Here is a 15924-nt window from a genome sequence, read left to right as displayed (position 1 = left end):
CTTTCAGGAATCTTGAGTGCCTAATGACCAACTTGACTTGAATAACCCTCAAATTTCTCTCCTAAAAATCATACGTAATGCTGAAGCCATATGTCAGATGTTGCAATGCTTTTGTTGCTGGCACAATTTAGAATTTAAAATATGATAAGGGGAAAAGAAGACAAGAGAAAGTTTGGAGTGCAAATATTCTTTGGTTTACTCATTAAAACAAAAGGACACAGCAAACAGCAAAAACACTGGCAATTAAATAAACAGCAAATTCTTTATATGCTTCCTGACAAAAAGTCTTTGGCTGTTTGAAATGTATTAACTTCATGCTTTTAAGTACATTACAGTGTCTAGAAAGTCACATTTTTTATCCCCAATATCAAGGCAAAGAGAAGATGAAGAAAAAAAAGAAGGATAAAAGGTAGGAAGTAAGAAACGAAGAAAAGAAAATTATTTAAAATTCCATTTTTTCCATTAGTTAAATAGTATATAACACAATGATAATACTAATTTCTGTTTCTACTTTCATTGTACACAAAGGAAATTGGTTTGCAATTTATTTATCAATTTTGGTGAATTCACATCATCATACACATCAGACTAGAGTATCAAATATACTGACTCACATCTTTTCAAAAAGAATTGTGACCCTTCCAACCCAAATGATTGATTCTATGAGTCCACTAGCAGAATTCTAAATATCTTAAGGAATTGCACAAACAAGTCACCGTGTTTTATCTTATCATAGGCAGAGTTAAAATTCTGTACCACAAGCATTTTCTTGGGAATACTCTTCCCCAGTTCGGCTATTTTCCTGTAGCTTATTCCTCAAATAATCCCCATGTAGCCAAAGGAAGCAAGCACCTGTGCAGGCCTACAAGGATGTCTAACTTGGGAGATCCTTCCCTGCAGACAGGAAGTTTTCACCTCTGAGCTGGAGATGCACAAGACTGCTGTTAAGACTCTATGTGACAGCATCATTGATTTCATTTAAAACTCAATGTTGTGTAATGGCAACACTAGGAAGCTGTTATCTGTGCAGAGAGCATAAAAGACTATAACTGAATAATATATGTCTATTTTACAAGTAGATTAAAGAAATTACAGAGTTCACCATCACCATGATAGTCTGTTACCAACATTACTGGATTCTAGTAATTTAGAATTAATTCCATAAATCTATGAAAGATGCAGATTGTCTGACAGCATGTTGTTTTGGATTGTATGTCTATCTTGCTAGACTCTCACTCTACTTGAACTCTTCTTGGATTTGTCTGATTGTCTTTATCAAGCTGTTTCCATAGGCAAAGCACAGTAAAAAAAGTCATGTGGTCTTTCTTCCAGATGGACTGTGAATAGCAACAAATAGAGCATAGTAAGAAATCAATTATTAAAGATTTTAGGAAAGATTTGTCATCATGTAAAAAACCCTCTTTGCAAGCTCCCTTATTCCTTCATAAATCAACAGTGTTCCATCTACAAATAACTCATAGGCAGTCACCTCTAATACAAGTACCTATATGTTCCCCTCATCTAGCATTTTGTTGACCCCATCACAAAGTTTCTGCAAATGGATTTTATAAGGTCCAAAGGGATTGTACAAGGCAGCCAAAAATTCACAATCAGAGAAGTGATCAAACACATTGTTGACGCGTCCGTGTGACTTGGCAGTCAGGTGACGTTGAATGATTTCGTGAAGCAGCTCTCTGCATTCATTTAACAGTTTGGACAAGAAGTTCCTGTCAAAGGTATAATCCACCTGATGGAAACTGACCACGGTCTTAGCCAGCTGATGAACCTTCTTCTTGAATTTCTCCATCAGTGCTATTTCATCCTGATTAAACTGGTTGTTCCTGTAGAGAATTGCCAATTTGAGGACTATTTTAATGAGGTTTTTGATGATCTTCTCTGCTTCTTTTTTATTTTGTGTATATTCCTTTGTTACTCTGTAGAGCTCATCCAAAACATCACTGCTTGTATCATCGATCAAAGTAGTTGCTATTGATTTGGACACCATTTTTCCAAGGATCTTTTTCTGGGCCTGAATGGCCAGACTTTTGGAGTTGAAGACATCTGTGGCCACTAGAGGAAGAAAAAAGTATGCAGTCAGTAATTCCAAACAGACAGTCTCTAGACAGCAAGTTGAGGAATATTTCTATATTTATACATTCGTGATAGTCTCGCTAAGTGTCACAAAAATAATGCAATGTAGTCGTAGACAAACCCCCATATTTAAATCCCTAAAATTCTCTTCTCTTCAGGTTTACATTCTTTCGGACTGTTTTACTTTTGAGAAAATACCAACTGAACTTGCTCAAAATGGTTTAAAAGATCTCTCTATATATGGATTGATGGAATTTCAAATTGAGACAATGAAACTGCCCTATTCTATCAGATGAATGAGAAATCTAACCTGATTCTCGCATTCAGAAGGAAATCTGAAACTAGAACTACCCCCACATCATGACAAATAACCACTGCTATTCAAATAAAGGTAACAATTTGGCAACCATTATAAAGCCTTTTCCTGTTTAGCATTTTACATGATCAGTGAATGCAGACACCACACTTTCTTTTTTTTTTAATCTATTTTATGCATATCTATAGATATCCATGTAGAAATATAAAAGGACAAAAATCTATGGTCAGCATACAGCACTGAGATTCTCTGGATGGAATCTGAAGACACTACTTTTCAGAAGAAAAGCAAGTAGAGATTAACATTATGTCTTACACTTTATGCAGTATAAGCAAGACATTTACTTTCTAGGGATTTGCATAATACAATTGTGAGCATAACCTTTTAAAAAAATATCTTTCTGTCACCAGTGAAGTAGATCCTAGCTCACATTTCCACCTCTAAAACTATGTTTGATTGCACTAATACACCCAATGATTGGTCTGCATTTTTGTTTAGACACTTAAAAGAACCCAAACATAGCCTCAGAAACCTCACTTGTGAAATGTTAACGTGTTCTGTTGTCAGCAACAATTTTTTAAAGCACACTCCCTTGGCAGCACTCTCCATGAAGACACATGTGAGTTGGTATTTTCAGGTAGAATTGTCTGGGAAATGGCTGCCTTTGTGCTGCAGCTCTCCTAGAGTTTCAGACAGGCAAAGGAAGACTAAATCTGTTTACATTTACTATACATATGAAAGGTTTGTTCAGCAAATACAGGGATTGGAAATACTTTTTTTTTTTTTTCCTTTTAATGAAAACATCAACTTTGCAGATGTCAGACAGTAAGTCCCTGAATTTGGAAAAGGTTTCCTCTTAACTGCAGGTATGTGGGCAGCTGGGTGTGTTCAGACGTAGGGTGCCTCAGGGGTTACAGCAAATACACGAAACTTGTCCTTCATGACATGAAACACAAATCCGAACTTTTAATTCAACAGTATCTTTGAGAAACTTAGTAACAAGCTCCTTTTTTTATCATCCCATAAACCTTCAAGCAGGTTTGTTTGTTAAAATTTTCAATGCATATCAGCATTTTGTTTTGAAGTATGAAGTGTCTGAGCACATTTTAAAAAAATCTTTTCTACAAGAGGACACTCAAAAAAACAAAGAACCCCTTGTTAACAATCTCGGGCAAAACACTCAAGATCACAAGACAGACACACTTCTCAACCACAAAGATACAGGAAGACATTTAAAGATGCTGAGCAGTCATTTTGAACTGAAAATATGTGATTTGCTTTCTGTGTTTTTAAAGCTAAGACTGCAGTGGCTCCTATTAGAATAAAACTAATCCAAATTTCCAAAGGGTGGTCAAATACTAGAACTCAAGAGCCAATGCTTTACAAAGACCTACCAATGAATGACAGCTTTCTTTCCCTTACAAAACAGGAGTATCAATTGTTATTTCAGAACTTTCAAGAAGACTTTAAGTCTTCTTATTAATGCTCATGAGGTCTTCTTTCTGACAGTGTACACAGATATTGATGTTCCTATTAATAGCAGTTACTGTTTCAATGTTATCTTTTGAAAAATTTGCAGACAAAAAATTTACGTGATACAATGTACCTGTATTTTTAAGCATTTTTTTCCCCCGGATGCTGCAGGCATTCTTACAAAATATTATCACACTGGAACACTCCACTGCACTTCCAGCCCGAACAATTCTATTTTTTCTAATCTACATAACCTGCCTCCAGAAAGTCATGCAAAATACTCAGGTACAGTATGCTAAATATTTTTAAGTTTTTCAACAGAAAACCCTCATACATTACATAATTTTACATCTTATAAAGCACAGCTCGACATGTAGTTACCTTTGCTAACCAAAACAGGAATTGCTCCATTCCAAAAGCTGCTGAAGTCTTCATGGTATTTTCCTAGTATCTGTCCAAGTTTTGGGGCTATCCAGCATGGCTTACTTTCTATCTACTTTGCTGTAAGTACACCAGAAGTTAGCTTCGTTTTCCCTGTGCTGTTACATGAGTTCTAGTTTAATTGCTAAATTCGTGCATTTCACACTTCAGTATTTCAGCCAATCAAAAAAAAAAAGGAACTTGCTAACTCTTTCTAGTTTATAATCAGAATTTTTCCTCCTTACCAACGATAAAGACTTAAAATTTATTTCACAGCTTGAATAAAACTCAGTTTAAGCAGTAAGATTATAGAGCTTCTTGAGAATGAACACATATACTTCCTTAAATAACAGTAAAACTATTACTTACTTGTTCATCTAACGTGATTGCAGTTTTTATTGCTGACAGCAGAAAGAGAAGAAAAATACCCAAGATGAAGACTGGCCTGTGGTGTATTTACTCTGGTAAATCCAGCGCACACTTTATCATGTGCTTTCAAACATTGTCAGAAGCTACCACGGAACAAATATGGGGTTTTCCTCCTTGCTGTAAGGGCAGCTCTTCTCAGCTACCTCTCTCTCCTGCCTGCAGTGCTTCATTTTGCTTTGGCACCTCAAAATGCAAAAATACATCTCGGTGGTTTCACTTCCTCGAAGAGAGAGCTGAAAGGAAATTGCAGCACTGAGCAAGCAGTGCAACACTGAGGGCTGTTCCTGCCAAATGACAACGGGAACAACTCACAGACAGGGACAGAGAAGAAAGGTCCTGTGACTTGAGAGGACTGGTGAAGTGTCAAGAAGAAGTTAAAACATTCACCAGGCATCTGCAAGTGGAGATGTTCAGTATATTCGGGGTGCCAGACTCACAGGTTGTGCTGAGGAGGGCAGGGCACCCCTTTTCAACTTCCGACTGGAATTCCAGATACAATCACCTGAAAATGCACCTTTATACAACTACTTAGGGATGTAGCCACCTTCTGAAAGTGATTACAGTAGCTGGCCTGGATGTCTGACCACACCTTTTGTGTTGACAGGTTACATCCTTGCACTTTAAACTGAAATAGTATCATTTCTCTAGAGACCTGCTGGTAATCCCAGTAATTTTAAGCATCTCACAGTTTGGTTTACCTCATGACTGCCCTTTATAGCTCCAATTTCTTTCCTCTGTAGTTTTATACTTTACTTTTTTAAAAGGTTATCATAAAAAAATGCCCCTTTGAAATCAATGGCATGTCATTTTCTGCATGAACTACACAGTTGGTGTACAGTAAAGCCACACCTCCACAGAAGAATGAAGTCCAAGAGGAAAGGCTCTCAGAGGAAATATTACTTCCATTACTTTGAAATTCACAGGATCAATCTTGGGAATAATCCAGACATCTGCAAAATCTCCTAATTTATCATTTAAATGAGCAAACAAGGCACTAGAGACAGCCTCTTGTGAAAGCTGTGAGCTTTGTGATTATGAAACTTTTAGAATCTCATAGCTAAGCACACAATATATGTGTTTAATATGATATTTTGTGTATTAAAATGAATAAACACTGGACATGTAGAATTCTGGATGTGTTTTGCCCAAAATATTTTACCATTACCCCTTAAACTGTGGGGGAAGTGTAAACTTTCAGTGAAAATTTATAATTGTGGTTAGTAGACTCTCAGGAGACTGTTATAAAAGTACAAGAAGGCTCATACTTATGGCTGCAATGCTGACTTTTCCCTCACTTGGAAGCTAGCAAACCTCCCTCCATTGTGGCAAATGACTATTATACTATTACCACATACCCTATGTCTCAACTTTATTTAAATCATAAAAGTTAAAAAAAAAAGAAAAATAAAAAAGTAAACAAAAAGGTAGCATTTGGGGAATACCCAACTTATTATTTTCAACAAGACAACAGTCTATGGTGGATTCAATATCACTTGCAGCTGAGTATATGCAATCTCATGTACATTGACAATGAATACTTGAGTCACAGAGTATTTTTAAACAACTCATAATGAAGGAGCAGGGGAAGAAAAAATCCAGTAAAAAATTACAGTAAACCATCACAAATTCCATGGTCAAGTCAAGAGCTGAGCTTTCTGAGACTCGCTGTGTTGACAGAACAGTCCTAAAGGAAGAGAAAATATGACTGTGAAACTGCTCCCTGAGCCCCAGTTCTCGTTTTAGTGACTGGCTCATCACATGCTGTACGAGTAAGGCCCAAAAATGATGAGGGCTTTTGGGAACAAAAACACTGATACAGGCTTCAGAGGAAAGAGACAGCACTAACTGAGGGCTTCAGGCCCTAAATCTAAAGGGCTAAAGAAGCCCTTAGAAGAACATCACATAGCACTGAGAAATGCGGGAATGGACTTCCTGCCGAGAATCCTGTGTGGATGTGTATGTTTGCCTCTCTACAGACTGTGTCTGAGAGCCACAGCTAAAAGCCTGCACTTGCCATAAAAATGGTATGTTCAGTCAGACTCCTGTAGTCAAAGAGCACCATTTCCCTGGTGGGAGGCAACATGAAATCAGGTGGAATTAGCATTATACTCTCTGAGTGTATGTGACCATGAGTCATACACCTCCAAAATCATGACATTGCCTAGATATGAAGGGATAAAAGAATTACTGAATTTTTAATCTTTTTTTTTGCCTTCTGCTTTCTGGATCTTCACAGGTCTGCCCTTGTTTTCAGGAATGATACAGGCCAGATATGTAAAATAATAAATACAGAAACATATAAAATATTAATTAATGTATAAATACATTACTTCAGTAAGGTAAAGCTCCAATGGTGATAAGCTACAAGAGTTAGTATCAGTGAACAAAAGTCCTGAAGTACAAAATAGGCAAAAATAGTTATAAACCTGTAACCAGGGCTGTTAGTGTGAACTATTTTCACAATATGCTTGTTATGTGACAATATGATTAAAAAATATGAGTGGTAGGATACAGACTATGAATTCTTCAGATATGAATAAGGTAAAGTTGATTTTCTAGCTGCCAAATGATATATATATATAGCTTCTTCTTAATAATCATTTGAGTGAGTCACAGTTACAAAATGGTTTTTTAATGCTGTTTTCTTTTTTTCTATTTTAAGAGGAACATCGGTGTTTTGCTTCTTATCTCAGTGCTTCAAAGTTTCCTGGGTGAAAGGTATCCTAAAATCTTTACAATCTTTCCCAAAATTTTTCTAGAACTCCTTCCAAAAATACAGCAGTTCCCAAACAGTAACTTCAGCATATTGGCCAGTCTCCATACTCACTCACTTACTGACTTTTCAAAAGCTGACGAAAACTGAGGCTTGTACCAGACATGCAACACCAGAAGCACTCAAGAGACTCAGAGATTTCACTCTTCAACCTCAGACACTGGGACTGCAACTTCACAGCTGGCTAAGGGCAGGAATGGGAAGAGACCAGGACAGCCACAGAGTTCACTGACAGAAGGACATCAGCTGCGCACAGGTTGGGAAAGCACCATTAGGCAGTGGAAATCCCAGACAGCAAATGGCTAGGTGCAGAAGGAGGAATGAAAAAAAAAAAAAAAAAAAGAAAAAAACCACAAACAAAACAAAACAAAAAAAACCCCCAAACAAACAAACAAACAAACAAAAAAGAAACTACCCAAACAAAAAAAAAAATAACAACCAACAAACCAAAAAAAAACAGCCTCAAACAAGGGCCCTTGCAGAGTACTTGCTTCTTTCACATGCACCTCAACTTTTTTTAATTCATGTACACAAGATCCTGGTTGGAAGATCAAATATTTCACTTGGCACCTTGTGTTTTAAAAGAGGGATTTATATATGAATACCAATTTTAACTAGAAAACTGTTTAAGCTAAAATTTTCAATGCATACAAAGCACTCCTTCATGAATAACATTTGCCTACAAGTCTCCTAACAGGTAAAGTAAATTGTACTAAGTTCTGTCTTGCCATAATTGTTACCAACTGAACATACGATGAGAATGTTAATTATTCAAGCAATGTGCACTAGCTCTAGCATTCGCAATGGAAGACCTTCAAAAGGAAAAACACCCCATCTGAAGCCAAGCTTCATGTGTGGCAAATATTGCATGAGCAGTCTTACTGGATTTGGAAGTCAGCTATGAGGCTGCAAGTCACTCTGGAGCAACAGTTAGTCAAGTAATTTCAGAAAAAAATATGACTAATGAAGCATTTTTGAAAATACAGATTATATCTGATCTGCATAGTCATACTGAAAGTGAGCATATATTCCTCTGTAGAAACATGGGAAAAATAAAAGCCAGCAAACACAGAATAGCTTCTTTTCACTCAATAAAATATTCAGTAAGCCATTGCCAGTAGGTATGCAAATCACATGTGATATTGTTATGTGCTTCTGGATTTTGCATTTAATTTTAACATTAGTATATGATAATGTCCAAAATTTTATGAACTGCAAAAGATGATCCACATTCCAGCTCCAAAACCAAACCATTAAAAAACCCAGAAAACAAAATGGTTTTTTGGTCAAGAGGTGAGAAGAATTGCCAAAAAATGTACCTGAAGGTTAAGGCTGGATAGAGTAGCAAGGAATTATGCTATTTCCAATAAGAATGTTGCAGAGTTTTGCAGTCCCATGGGAGCAGTCAGTGCCAACAAGTTATTCTGGTTTTACATGCTTGTGCTTCCCACAGCCAGCCTGTGCATCACATGACATACATGCTGTAGCTGTTTCAGAAATTTTACAAAGCCTCCTAAAAGCCATTTTCCCCAAAACCTCTGAATGTATTTTAATTAGCAGTGTAGTTTTTAAAAGGAGGGAGTGGGGAGAAAAGTCAGATTAACTTCAGATGACTGCTCTCAGAATACTTCAGAATATGCTGGATATTAAACCGACAAAATGACAGTCACACAGAGCAGTGTCATGAACTTAATTTGGTATTCCAGTCCTCTGCCACCATTTGTTATCCTGTTGGAATGTAACAACTGGTGCAGTGCTGTAGACTTCAGCAGTTGGCCTTTTCAGGGCTATATCAAGTTCCTCTGTGTCTACCAGGTGTCCATGCACAGTGAACAGTAATAGTGACAAATCTTTTCACAGGAAATTAAGTGTATCTTATGTCATTCCTTCCAATCAATCAAATGCCATGCAGGTACTCTGTATTTATAGAGTGTATATATCAGCCTTAGAAACACATACCAAACTGCAGCAAGACAACAGTGCCAAGCTCCCCAGTCAAGTGGCACCCTAAATTTGAAATTTTGAGAAGTGGTACCTAAATACTCTTATAACCATCCTAGCAAGAAGAGTATTTTCTCACAAAAAATAAACCCAAAAACACTTAGCTGTAGGCACAGGAACTGCATACATATAAAAAAAAAAAAAAAAAGAGTTCCTAGCTTGAACGCAGAAGGAAAACTAGAGGCTAGCAGCCCTGGAGAACCTGGAATCATTGCAGAAAATTTATTTGACGTGGGGGCAGGGGTAAAATCTAAGACTAAGATATATGTTGCAAAAATACAGTGAACTGTAAGGTCCAGAGAAGATCCCAATCTGGCATGAGAAGAACTCAATCACAAATGTCACAACCTGGCTGTCAAAATGCCAAAGGCATGTATTTGAACCACACATAAAGAAAAGTCAAAGCAGAGGCTTCAGAGAGTTCAAATGACATACAAGTTTGTAAGTGATCTTACAACGTCTTTGAAACTAGTTAATAATGTTTCTCCTGTATTTCTAGTTCTGTTTCTCTGTTCTTCTCCCTGTCAATCTGCAGCTACACTGCCTGTTTCTTACAGAGATGATGGGAGTCTCTTGGTATCTTTCATTGTAATGTTTAAAGTAGGCTGGATTGCTACGATTCACTCTATGTATCTGCATATATAAATACACACATACATATACACACACACAAATATATATATATATATATATATATAAAACTAGCTTCCAAGACACTGAAGACTGCCACAGCAACAGGCCAGCAACATAAAATCTAGTAATAATACTAAAGGCTTTCTCAGGTGTCTGGCTGGTATACTCATTTCCAATATCACCACTGAAATGTACATCATAAAACACAAGAAAATATCCCATCTAAGAAATTTACTGATCACATATTGGCTGTTCTTTAGGCCTAAGACACTAGTGACACCCTTCATCTCTTTTTCAGTTTTAAATTTTTCACTACCCTTTTTCCTGTTCTGTAGCACAAAGGATAAAATTTATGCTATTCAACACATGGCTGTGCAGAGAATATGTGCTTTGTCTACCTTCCATACCAATCACTCATGGTATCTGTGATTATGGAAGACTATACTTGGTGGCTGAAACGGCAACTTTCTCTGCACACCTAACACATTTACTTTGCTATTCCACATGGAGCAATATAAACCAACCCCTGAATTTGAAGTTATTTTCCCATTATTTAGTAGCTACAGCCTGTTTCCTCTGCATCCATACAACTACTACCACAGCCTTTATCCAAACATCCAATAGTGAACCAAGAGGTTGGGTCTTCTCTTCACTCCTCTACTCTCTCGCTGTCAGGTCAGAACAGGCTCTCCAAGACCCAAGCACATCTTTCATATGCTTTGCTCTGACTGTTCTTTGTTTCCACTAGTGCCACCCAAACCCACTTTTATAATATTTGAATTAAGAACACCAAAACTCTCCAACATAAATTAAGACTGTAAAAATACCAGTCCACCTCCCCATATATTGCAAGAGTTTGGTTTTGCTTTCACTAATGTAATTAAGTTCTAGTGGAAATAAAACGTAAGACAAAAATTAGGTCTTCAATATTGTTAGCAACTTAATCTAAAAACTGAATCTCTGTTAAACATTTTGTCTGACACTGTCATTCTCTTTTACATCAGAAATCACTGCTATCTGGATACAGAACTTTGTTATCTAGGACAGTAGTAGTAATCCTACTTATTTTTAAAGGTCACAAGTATATTTACTGACTAAAAACTGGACAGCCTCCAGAGGTCCCTTTTCAGCTTCAACTCTTCTGTGATTTGTTAAACCTGCATCTACTTTGCAATTCTCTTCCTGGGGCAAAGCATATGAGAATTGACTGCATGGGTTTTTTTACAACTGTTGACTGCTGCAGAATTTGACAATGTAGCTTGTCTACTTCACACTGGCATCAGATGACATTTTCAACTAAGACAATAGACAGCACCGATCTGCTATGAAAGAGCAAGAAAGATTGTGGCACCTTGAGATTTCTAAGATTATTACCCAGAGTAACAAGGAGGGAATGCAAATTTGAACTGGGAGAAGGAAAGCCCTCGAATGGTGAATAGGAACACCATCAATCTAAATTTCAAGTATTTGTACTGAATTAAAAATGTCAATACTTTCTCTTTTCCTCGCCATAGTGTTGTCCTCTCCTCCCCAACTGCATGGCATCAGGTAAAAAGCCACAACAAAGGGATCAACATTTAACTGCAAGTTACTGATTTCGATACCAACTGCTTGTTGCAAAGAATTGTGAGTTTAAACATACATCCAGGATGCAATGTCTTGAATCACAGAATTTAAATCTCTAATTTCCAGCATTGAAGACAAGGCTGTGAGCCTGATGAGGACATCTTACCCACAAGACACCAGAATCAAACTTTATTCCTACCCTTTCCTGAAGCATCTGTTCCCAGATGCTCAAATTTATGATTCATTGTTTCAAGTTCCTAAAGAAGTCTACATGACTATTTCCCAATGAATGCGTTTAAAAGTAATGTTTTTAAGTGAACAGAAACATAAATTCATTTTCTTATTTGCAAGTAGTAAAATCCAGCCCTTGGAATTAGTCAATGAAATACATGCTGGTGTCATCTGCTCACTTCTGTTAATATTAAATCAAATTTTTATTCTTTCTATAAATAAAATGTTCTTTGTAGAACAGTTTTGCAAAGTGGACATTGCAAAAGCAAAACCATAAAACAATGGAGTTTCTGCATTTTTCAGAGTTTTCTCCACACCTCTTTGAAGTTACTTAAGTGGATGCTTGTCTGTGCATGCACTAAGTCAGCTCTTTATTAATTCTGGTATGAACATAAAACACTTTGGGATATGGACTTGAGGGTACCACATTCTTAGAGATCCACTGAAATCACACTGCAGCTAGCAATGCCTTAGAGAAACTTGCAATTACTGGCCTTTATAGATATATAAAATCATCTCAGAATATGTCCCTGGAATTTCATGTTTCAAACCTTTCAAGGATAAATGCTCTCAAATAAATGAGGTGCTTATTCTCACTTTTCTGCAATTTATTCTCATTACTGCAAGCTCCTGGCAGAAACAGGACTCTGCAGACACTTTGAAATTTGTATATTATCTGTCAAACTGAAATGTAGGTTTTCTCTACTGCTATGCAAAACAGACTATCTAATCTTTCACTGCTAATCTGCATAGTTACAAACACTGATGCTAAATTCTGCAAAAGGTAGGGAAAACTGAATTAGTTTATACAGCATGTATTCCAATCCTCTTGCTTCTGCTGAAAAAGTTCTGTTGGGAAGATTTTGAACCCTAAGCTCCCCAGACTGAATCCAACAGCCACCCAGAGATGCAAGCTCTCTACTTCTCACTGCCTGCCAGTCAAGCACTAGAAATGAACCACACACCAGAAACGGGGCAGGGAATTAACTGATGAAACTGAGTCAAAACAACCCAACCTGGGTAGGGACTCAGAGATAAGAACAAAATTTGTGAGAAAACATCCCAAAGTTATGGATATAGAATGAATATCACAAGGGGCAGGTCTCTCAGTTTCTCTCCTTCTCCCTCAAAGTAAGACTATTTCCAAATGACAATGGGTTTAAGGCTTGTGCTTTTGCTCACATGATGATCAAAACAACCAAGTTTTTGGCTGTTGCATTTTACTGCTATTCCCACCATGTATCCTACTCTGTAGTCATGACAGAGATGCCTCCATAAATCAGGAAGCGTACAACTACCATTAAAAAACACAATCATTTCATCAAACATAATTATGTGAACCAAGAAAACACGAACATCTGCAACCTTCAGATTTTCCACCATAAAAAACAACCTTAGTGTCAATATGTATAAGGCTATTGTTCAGATTAGTGCTACTCATTAATGCAGAACAGCCAGTTGAAGTACTCAAATTTCTTACAAATTCATAAACAGCAATCGCTATGGATAACAGTACTACTGCTGGATACTACCAGATCTATTAAATATGTAGCCAATACGCAAACATGAAAAAATAGTTTTAAATATGAAAAAGGGCAACTTTTCCTTTAAAGCCATTATGAAATAAACTATTTTAGCCTACTACTTCAATTAAGTATGGAAAAATGAAAACCAGAAGTTGTATCATGAAATAGCATAAAAATATTTCTCTTTATGAAATGCTATCCTCTTACTACATTTTGTAGTCTAATTGTAGCAAAAAGTTATTCCAGAAGTTTGAAATAACACCTGCAATATAGTTTTCACTTTCTTTCTTTATTATTAAAGGAACACTAAATGACTGAGTGGAGAGGGGATGCATTTCACTTCTCAAAAAGCAGTATTTAAGAACCCTTCTGAAACTGTAATATGTAATGGAAGACTTTACCAAATAATAAATTGATACTGATAAAAGAAATGTGTGCTTTTGGATAAAAATTGCAAACTACAATCAGAGTTTCAGCATTACATTTTCCTTGAGCTACTCCTGGCTGATGTATAATTGCTTAGAAGCAATTCATTTAGCTTCTTACTACACTTTGAAGTAGTACTGTCAAGGAATACAGCTCTACCAAATTTACATGCAAGGTCCTTCCCTTACCCAGGTATTTCTTTTCTGCAGAGATTCACTGATTTTCGCTCTTGGTCTCAAACCTCTTTCTCATTTGTGGCAGCCCATTGTTTGCACAGTCCCCAAGGAAAACAACCCAAAGGCATAAATACTATAATACATCAACAAGTAAATGAAAGGAAGACTGGGAAACTAAGTCTCCAGTACAACAAACAATTTTGGAAGTCAAAAAAATACTCATAGAACTTGAAACCAAAGTAATTTCTTCCCTTAGGTGGAATACTGTGAACAGTATTGGGCTGCCCAATATCTCCCCAAAAAACAAGGTGACAAAGCAAAGCAGGTCCTACAGGCTGTCACCAGCATGGTTAGGGAGGTGGAGCACCTGATACCAAAGAGGTATTGAGAGTGCTAGGTTTGATCAAGATACCAGTGACCCTTACCAGTATGTGTAGTTTTTTACTGTATAGTTACAGAGTAGACAGAACCAGGCTCTTTTTGAGGATGCACAGCAAAAGAGAAGAGGGCAAGAAATGCAAGGAGCATCAAGAGGAAGTCTCATTTGGATTGACATAGCAAGTGTGGCCAAATACTGAAGCATGAGAGAAGTGGTTGCTAGAGAAGTGGTGGTGACCACTCTCAAAGACACTACCAACGGGACTGGGAAAAGCCTGAGCAACTCATCTAACTTTGAATTTGGATCCAGCTTTGAAGCTGATTCTAACTCCAGTGGAAGGTTGTGCCCAGTGACCTTTAGAAATTCCCTAGAGCCTCAGTTAATCTATCATTCTCTCTATCAACCAGATAGCTCAAGGGACTGTATCTTACTTGAAACTAAGCATGTGAACATTGCAATTCATTTTGGATTAAAAGATTTGATTGCATAAGTATAATTATATTAATGGAATTTTCTCAAAGTAATCTAGCATTCAACCCTACAATCACAGCTAAATGATTAACCTGTTAAGTTTCAGTGATTCTCTGAAGTAATATATCAGCTACAGCCCATGTTTATCCCATGTCCTGTGCTCAAATTACCACCTAGCTTCCTCATCTGATCCAGCTGCACAGATTAATAAATACATGAGGTACAAAGTGTCCTGCAAAAAACTACTGCATATGGACTTCTAAATGTGTTATACAACAAAAACCCACCAGTTCAACTAATTAAATTCCGAGCCTGTAGGAAAAGCAATCAGAGTGGCCATCTGATCCACTCACAAATAGGTTATCTCAAAGATGACCCTGATGTGGCCAGGAAAATAAAAACATCATCTTTCAGTTTCAAAGGGGAGAGGTGCAGAGCTTCTGACAGAGTGTCATGGCTTAACAGCCTGAACTCAGTGCTCTTACTGATAGATTAAAGGGCCCACATCTCAATGAAGCCTCAGCAGCTGTGCTGCAAACCATGGCAGTTTTTGTCCTCATCACCTTTTATTTCCTGCATCTCATTTAATAAAATGTACCGTCACCCAAACCACACTCAAAGAAAAATCTAGCAGTTCCAACTTGCCTGCATACTGTACTCTTACTCCCCCAAAATTTCCCATTGCTTCTTCTTCATTAAGATTTTATCTTCTTGGTTTTCCTTTTACCCTGCTATTTGTACCTCTGGCAATGCTTTTCTCATGTCATTGTGATAGTTTTACAGCACCTGGTTAGTAATAACTCTTTCTAAACTCTCACAAGCTTATTTTCTTTTTTTCCTGTACAAGAGGGATAGTTTTTTACCCTATCACCTTGTCCTATCAATAATTCTAATTAACTATAAAAGGGATTGCACAAAATGCCAAATTGTCAAGCACTGCTATGATTTAAAAAGCTGTGTATGTGATATGTGTAGCCAGCAATATTTTCATTCTATTAATCAGCAGAAAGAAA

General features: G+C 37.0%; 1 protein-coding gene across 1 annotated transcript; it reads right to left on the bottom strand.

Moving 5' to 3' along the window:
• Window positions 1-916: 916 nt before the first annotated feature.
• On the bottom strand, window positions 917-4686 carry TNFAIP8 (TNF alpha induced protein 8). The gene is made up of 2 exons (XM_062513297.1): window positions 4670-4686; window positions 917-2070 (listed from the first exon to the last, which is right to left on the bottom strand). Coding segments are annotated over exons 1-2 (567 nt in total). The 5' UTR covers window positions 4671-4686; the 3' UTR covers window positions 917-1504.
• Between the last annotated feature and the right edge of the window lie 11238 nt (window positions 4687-15924).

The sequence above is a fragment of the Cinclus cinclus genome, chromosome Z (genome assembly GCF_963662255.1).
Source record: "Cinclus cinclus chromosome Z, bCinCin1.1, whole genome shotgun sequence".
Taxonomy (NCBI): domain Eukaryota; kingdom Metazoa; phylum Chordata; class Aves; order Passeriformes; family Cinclidae; genus Cinclus; species Cinclus cinclus.
The sequence above is the reverse complement of the archived record's forward strand: the minus strand, read 5'-3'. Positions and strand labels throughout refer to the sequence as shown.